This window comes from Heptranchias perlo, chromosome 1, assembly GCF_035084215.1.
Source record: "Heptranchias perlo isolate sHepPer1 chromosome 1, sHepPer1.hap1, whole genome shotgun sequence".
Lineage (NCBI taxonomy): Eukaryota > Metazoa > Chordata > Chondrichthyes > Hexanchiformes > Hexanchidae > Heptranchias > Heptranchias perlo.
In genome coordinates, this window is record NC_090325.1 from 140,630,049 (window position 1) to 140,637,793 (window position 7,745).

General features: G+C 42.7%; 1 protein-coding gene across 3 annotated transcripts in view; it reads left to right on the forward strand.

The window, feature by feature from the left end:
- The window catches only part of tmem154 (transmembrane protein 154), a 54,671-nt gene extending 49,044 nt beyond the window's left edge, over positions 1-5,627 (forward strand). For all 3 annotated transcript variants that reach the window (XM_067991992.1, XM_067991974.1, XM_067991983.1), the window contains one exon: positions 3,503-5,627. In XM_067991992.1, the coding sequence (XP_067848093.1) occupies positions 3,503-3,518 (16 nt within the window). In that variant the 3' untranslated portion in view covers positions 3,519-5,627. The remainder of the gene's footprint in view (positions 1-3,502) is intronic.
- Positions 5,628-7,745: the final 2,118 nt, after the last annotated feature.

A 7,745-nucleotide genomic window follows, 5' to 3' on the forward strand; every position in this document is an offset into this window, starting at 1 on the left:
AATAGAAAAGCAGAATATTTTTTAAAGGGTGAGAGACTAGTAAGTGTTATTCAGATGGACTTGGGTGTCCTTATACATGAATCACGGAAAGTTAACATGCAGGTACAGCTAGCAATTAGGAAGGCAAATGGTATGTTAACCTTTGTTGCAAGGGGATTGGAGTATAAAAGTAAGGAGGTGTTGCTACAATTATAGAGGGCTCTGGTGATATCACACCTGGAGTACTGTGTACCAATTTAGTCTCTTTACCTAAGGAAGGATGTATTTGCCTTAGAGGAGTTGCAACGAGGGTTCACTAGATTGATTCCTGGGATAAGCGGGTTGTCCTATGAGGAGAGATTGAGTAGAATGAGCCTATACTCACTTGAATTTAAAGGAAGGAGAGGTGATCTCATTGAAACGTCTAAAATTCTTGGAGGGCTTGACAGGGTAGATGCTGAGAGGCTGTTTCCCCTGGCTGGAGAGTTTAGAACTAGGGGTCATATTCTCAAGATAAGGGGTCATTCATTTAAGACAGAGATGAGGAAAAATTTCTTCACTCAGAGGGTTGTGAATCTTGGGAATTTTCTACCCCAGAGGGCTGTGGATGTTCGGTCATTCAAGACTGAGATCGATGGATATTTGGACACTAAAGGAATCAAGGGATATGGCGATAGGGCGGGAAAGTGGAGTTGAGGTAGAAGATCAGCCATGATCTTATTGAATGGTGGAGCAGGTTTGAGGGGCCGTATGGCCCAATCCTGCTCCTATTTCTTATGTTCTTATCACGTTGTTGAAACATCTCATTGTGCGTCATATATTTAATTACTTTTGGAGCGATTGTAGCTATCTAGGCAAAACATGCTATATGTATATTCCCACAGATCACAAACTAGCCCAAGCCTTTAGCACACCAAGCTTTGTGTTATCATACATAAGTCTTTAGCCTTACATTGGACCCCAACTAAATACCAGATGCTATAGGCAAGAAGGCAGCAAACTTTAAAGTGTTGTGAAAGTCCTCACCGTGGCCACTTGTGTGAGGCTATCCAGTGCCTAAAGAACCAAGCCATACCCAGCATAAGAAAACACCTTCGGGAGAGGAGAAGGGACAATATATAGGCAGCAAGGGGTTTCAAAGTCATTAAATCTCTAGGTGTGTTGTAGACAGAGGTGGAGTTCTTTTTTTCCATTCTCAGGATGTGGGCACCACTGGCAAGGCCAGCATTTATTGCCCATCCCTAGTTGCCCTGAGAAGGTGGAGGTGATCCTTCTTCTTAAGTCGCTAGTTGGTGGTTTGGTACCACTGAGTGACTTGCTAGGCCACTTCAAGGGGCAGTTAAGAGTCAACTACACTGAAGTCGCATGTAACCCAGACTATTTAAGGACAGCAGGTTTCCTTAGTGAACCAGTTGGGTTTTTACAGCAATCTGATCGCTTCATGGTCACTTTTTTTAACTGATACCAACATTTTATTTCCAGAATTTTTTTTAACTGAATTTAAATTCTCAAACTGTCATGCTGGGATTTAAACTCTCATTCTCTGGATTACAAGCCCAGTAACAATAACCACTACACTACCATGCCTCCGCTAGTACCTTAAACAAGTGGCCACCATGGGAACATTCCCAAGACCCAAGTTTGGTGCCTTCTTGGGACAGTTTTATTCCATGTTAGCCCAGGGTTTTTTTTTGCTTCTTAGTGAACAGCAAATATCCATGATCCAAATCTGTGTGTAAACCTTTGTGTGTAAAGTTAAAGAAAAATTATTTTAAGTAACAGTCACTGGTTTATAACAACAATTTAGTGAGAGAATTTTTCTTTAAATTTACACACTGAGGAAATTATACTCTTGGCATTGGATTTTATTTCACTGCATGTTACAAGAAAACAGTATGACCAGCTTCAGAGCTTTGTTAACAAATCACCTACTTTGCCATTGGCAGAAACATGGTGTAATGTGCAGATGGATTTGAAGAGGGAGGGATTTTCTTTTTAGTGGATAACAAAATCAAGTTTAAAATAAATTAAATAGAACAGTGGAGAATTTATTTGGTACTGCGCTGTCGAGAAAGACACTGATCCATGATGAAGGTCTCTCATTACAACAGAAAAAAAATGGGGTGACATTGGTCATTGGAAAGTGGAAAGACAGAACCAATCTGGGAAACCTGGGGATATTTGCTTGGACATGCATTGCATTGATGTGCTGTCAAGGTGTACCATATGATGCCTTGTGGGAAGGTCTTCCAACATTGTCACAGTGACAGCAATTGTACTGTTGTTGACACACACCTCTAGCCTCTTTCAGAAGGTTCTCACAACCAGTGGCAGACTTCACATAGGTGACTGGATATACACTTTGTATTGTTGTGCCATGGTTTTGTGGTGGTTGGTGTGTGACTGGGATATCGAATCGCTTAATCTTCACACATGGGGAAAAAAAAGATTTCCTTAAATGTGTTTCTAATTTGATCAGTACCTTTCTGCTGAATGCTGAGGAATCATCTGCAATTTTTGATTATGATTTTATTCAAAAATCTTAAAATTATGAATATCTTGGGAGGAAAGAACTGTACAAGTGCCAAGCTCTGCACATGCAAAGGATGTGCTGGTATATGCAGTTTCTAAATTTGTATTTTAATCTATTATTACTTGGTGAATTTTACATTCTTGGATGGAGAAATCACTGTTCTAGTTAAAATGCCAAAAACTACCTCCATTGTTGCACAGATAGTGTTGAGCAAGTTACACAGGTTGTATCCCCCAGTTATCTTCACTTTTCCCCCTTCTCTCCTGAAGTTGCCAACTGTTTCTGGGGTATGGCTTCATATCTGTCAGGAGTCGTCAGTACCTCGCCCCTCACCCAAATGGCATTCTTCACGTGTGAGCTCAGCCAGTGAGTGTTAGTAGGCTGTTTGTCCATGGAAGACATCATAGCCAGCCCCAATCCTGTCCTAACCCAATGTCCCAGACTCAGAATTTCTAGTAGACATAATGGATAGTGACTAGAAGCAGGACCTGTGCTAGCTTTTCCCTTCTCTCGCCCAGTGGTGCTGTGGCAAATTGTAGTGCCCCAATTGCTGATGTAGCTGAGGTCAGCTAACTCAGCACAGACCAGAAATTAAACCCGGAACTTCTGGCCTTTGTGCCTTAATTATACAGGGGCTGTGTCTTTACCTAATAGCCCATCAGCAGATCTCCACAACAGTTTAAAACAATGGAAAAATAAAGTCAAAGTCTCTTATTTTGTTGTGGACTTTTGGAAACCCACCACAAAGACACTTTTAATTCGAAAGAGGTTTTGTAGAATCTTGTCATTTCCAATGTTGAACAGATGCTGATTCAATTCCTGTTTGCTACTATTAGCCAACATTGAGTTTTCTATCACTACTGCATTCATTAGGTCAGGCAGAGCTCTTTGTGAATGGTGATGTGGGGATAAAGGGGTACATTATTTCTTTATGATCTGAGCAAGCTCATTTGCGATCGATAAATGCCGGTTTTTCAAATTCTTTTACAGTGATCCTGAATTATGAAACCTTCAAGTTAATTGACAAAGACTGATCCTTATCATCGAACACAACAGTTAATTTGCACCGCAGCATGTCTTCTGTGATAGTTCTGAATCTTCCTCTTTTTCATAACGTTTGCTTATGGATTGATCTTTAACAAATTTCTTAAACTTTATTTGTTATTAAGTGTTTGTTTTTAGTACGTTGACCAATATTTTTTTAATTAAAAGTGTGAAATATAACTGCAGAGATAAAATGAAAAAACTGCAAAAGCTGAAAATCTAAAATAAAAAAACTAGAAAATGTACAGAGAGTCTGTCAGCATCTGGAAGAAGATTGATGAAGGGTCTCTACCTGAAACGCCAACTTGTCTTTTTTTCTTTTCTGATGCTGATGGACCTTTTGTTTGTTACCAGAATTTTCTGTTTTCATTTTAAATATAACTGTGATGTAACAATACATCGGTTCATAGTTAGTGATTCCTGCAGAAATGTCTCTAACTAACCAAGCTTTCCTCACATTCTGTTTTGTTATACAACAAGATAAAGGATGACGAAACAAGAAGTGAAACAAATGTTAGAGGGAGAGGAACAAATAACATGCAGGATTCCAGCCAGTCCTTTGCATTTATTAAAGCAGTGCTATTGGGCCTAAAAAGGAAGAAGCACCAGGGAAATGTGGAAGGAGATAATATTTCCAAGGTGTTGACTTATGTTGTTCACTCCGTTTATCACTTTTTTTTATTCGTTCATGGGATGTGGGCGTCACTGGTGAGGCCAGCATTTATTGCCCATCCCTAATTGCCTAATGAGCCTGTAGAGGTACTCCACCTGAGCCCCTGCCCTAACCGTGCACCCACCACCCCCTCACACATCCACATACATCCTCCACAGCAGATCTCTGAACTGTTGACAATGTCGTGCTAATGAAGGCAACCAGTCCAGGATGAATAATGTAAGATCTAATGTTAGGTGGATATTCACATAGATTTTGCACGGTTTGTAGAAGGAATGGGTTCATTGGGACAATTGGGCTTATCTTACTCCATGTTTGCTAATGAAACGCAACTCCAGCACACAAAACCACTCAAATCTTCTTAGAGGAAACTCCAATATCACAAACATCCCATTCTAAGCAGCCTTTTCAGCTACATTACAGTCACTAAAGGAGCTTAAATCCTAATATGATCAATGTCTGATTCCGCGCTGTCTTTACCTGGTGGGAATGCTGCAGCAGCTTCCCGCTCAGGCTGATGAGTTGATAGTGTAGTTGGGTCCGATGACATCATCGGGATCTGACATGTATATGTAAAAAAAAGACCCCGCCGACTTTGGGTGGGTGGCCTTGCCGCCTGTTCGGTTGAGCAGGTTAAAATCGGGAACTGGCAGCAACAGGGTGTGTAAATAACCCAGGCGATTTTAACTGCCCACCCACCCAGTTTCTGCGAGTAGGTAAGGTTAATATTGCCCACTTAATGTTTGAAATCCTAAAGGGGATATGACCTCTTGATATGGATATTTAGTTTAGAACATATCGTTTAGGATTTAGATCTGACAGTGTATTGGGATATGCAATTCCCTGAACAGTGACGTTCCAGTCTCCGGTGGCACCTCAAGTAGGTACAAAATAGCTTTCTGGAGGCTCAGTTCCAGTGGCATTGCCAGATGCCTGCGAGTGGATCACCTGGAAGCCCTCCCGATGAGGGAACGAGATATGCTGTCGGGTGGCCTAAGAGCAGGTGACAAAAATAACTCAAGCAAATCCTAATTCTGACTGCATTTTGTACTGTTTGCTATTTATGTTTCATCCAGTCACTAACGTGAGCTAAAAAGTCAGTGCAAGTATGAACTGGGGAAACCCATTTTATACTCACACTGACTTTTTCCACTCATATTAATAGCCGGAGGAAAATATACCGAGAAGTTCTTTTGTTTAAGGTAACAAGCAGTTTTAAATTAGGTACATCTGTAGTAAATATAAATGTATTTTTCTTACCATACATGATATTACAATGTCAAAAAGTTTTTGTATTTTTACATATTCAGTGAAGCTGATACTTCATTTTAAAATAATTATTTCTATGTATTCTCTCTTCAAACTTTAAAATTCTGAATAATTAAAAAAAGGATAATTCTTATTCAACATCTTTAGAATTTTGTCTTTATTGAAGTCTGCATATCTTAATTGGACCAACACAATATGTGCGTACTGATTTCAATGCTCAAGTATCAGGATTTTGCTGATTAATGCCATAACTCCATCCTGTGTACAGCACTGCTTTTACAACAAAAGACCAACTTGGCAGACAGACATATACAAACCCTTCAGGATTGTTCTGTTCTGAGGTCTCAGAAGGGGAATTGGTATCCCACTGTCTTTGTTGCTGAGTTTATAAGCTGCAAATAAAATTTATCATTACATGTTTAAAATCAAAATTTACTTGGCAATTTAAAAGTTTGCAATGGAACAGACTCAACTGGATTTCACAGCAGAATCACTCAGGAGAGGAAAACATATCACCCAGAGTTATCTTGGGGTGAAGAGGGTTGATATACTAATGTGCTGCTCAACAAAGTGGGAGGATGCAATATCATGTTTTGTTTGCAATTCTTCACATTGTGGGGGCAATTTTAACTTTGGGCAATGGTGTAAAATGGGCAATATTGGATTAGGCATCCATTATATACCACATCCAGTTTTCATTGCCACCATTGCCCAAAATTAAAGTTATCTCCTGTGGGTCCCAATCACAATTAGATTGCCATAGGAAGGCAGCAAGCAGAGTTCAGATGTTTTTTCATGGTGGATTTACACTACAACTGTTGGAGTGAAGTCCAGAATTAGGCCTAACCTGACATGGGACCGAGGCAGAATGTAAGTCCCAGGAGGAGGGAGTTTCACTTGGCTTTGCTCAGGAGTCAGGTTCGGCCCTAACACTAGACATAAACTATATAAATTTAATGTGAATGTGAAGCCAAAACTACTTTGCATTGACATTAAACTTGCAGTGTAAATGCACCCTTACAGGCACGGACAGGTGGAAAGGGAATTAGTAGGAAAATCTGCTGAAGTTACTTTTTGAATTCTTAAGTAGCAGGCCTGTCGGTACATTCCTTTGATCAGTGAATGGGATGTGACGCAAAGGAACCAAAAGTAAGAAAGAGAAAACTTAGGAATTAAAAAATAAATCTGGAAAATTGTAAAGAAAGGTTGTGAGAATGCATTATTCCAAAAGACCACAGATGGAGAATCAATTGAGGTCTTTAGAAAGAAACTCAACCCTTATTTGGCACTTAGGGAGGGCTGTCAGGGGCTGGTGTGCGTCTGCACCCAGGTGGCGGCTTTCTGCCTTCGGACCCTGCAGCAATACCTGTACGTTGAGGATCCTCCGAGATTGTGTGCGCTGGCAACGTATTTCTTCCGCCAGTTGCACGGCCTGAACTATGACACGCAGCTCCTGTTTATCACGTTGCCGGGCGGCCGCACGTCTTTGCGGGAGCGGCCTGTCTTTTACCAGGATCTGATCAGGGTCTGGAATATGTTTGCCTCCTGCCGGTGCTCTCCTCCGTCGGGGGTGGCGGCCGTCCTGCAGGAGCTGCTGCTCTGGAATCCGTTCCTTCGCGGTGTTGGCTTCGGCGGCTCGCGGCTGACGGAGGAAAGGGCCCTGGCCGTTAAGATAACCAGGGTCAGGGACATCCTGGATGGCGGAGGGACGGGCTGGATGGCGCTGGGGCCACTGGCTGCATGGATGTCCTTGCAGCGTGTCCGGGATGCGGCCGCCGCCATCCGGGCGTTGAAAGTGGCACTCGGCCCTGACTCCACTCGGGGTGTGGAATAGGCTCAAGCGTGTGGAACCATCCCGTCTGATCTGACCCCCGTTCGGACGGAATTCCTCATCGGCATCAGGTCCCGAAACCTCCCTCGGGGGCTGTGCCTCACAACTTGAGCCGTCTCTTGGAAATTCCCTCCATGCCATTTCACTCTGCGCGGAGGGATTTTCTGTACGGGCTGCTCCTGCACACTCTCCACTTCCTCGCCCTCGTCTCTCGCCCGGACACGCCCTGGCGTACCAGCCTGCCGTCCAGCGGAGGCAGGGGTCCCCAGTGGAGCGGTCTCTACTCGGGGATCCTCCTGTGTGCCATTGGGGATCTGAGGTGGAGAGTGTTGCACGGAGCAGTCGCGACCAATAGGCGGTTATGCCATTTCATGGACTCCCAGGCCGCCTGCAATTTCTGCGGCCTGGACGAGTCC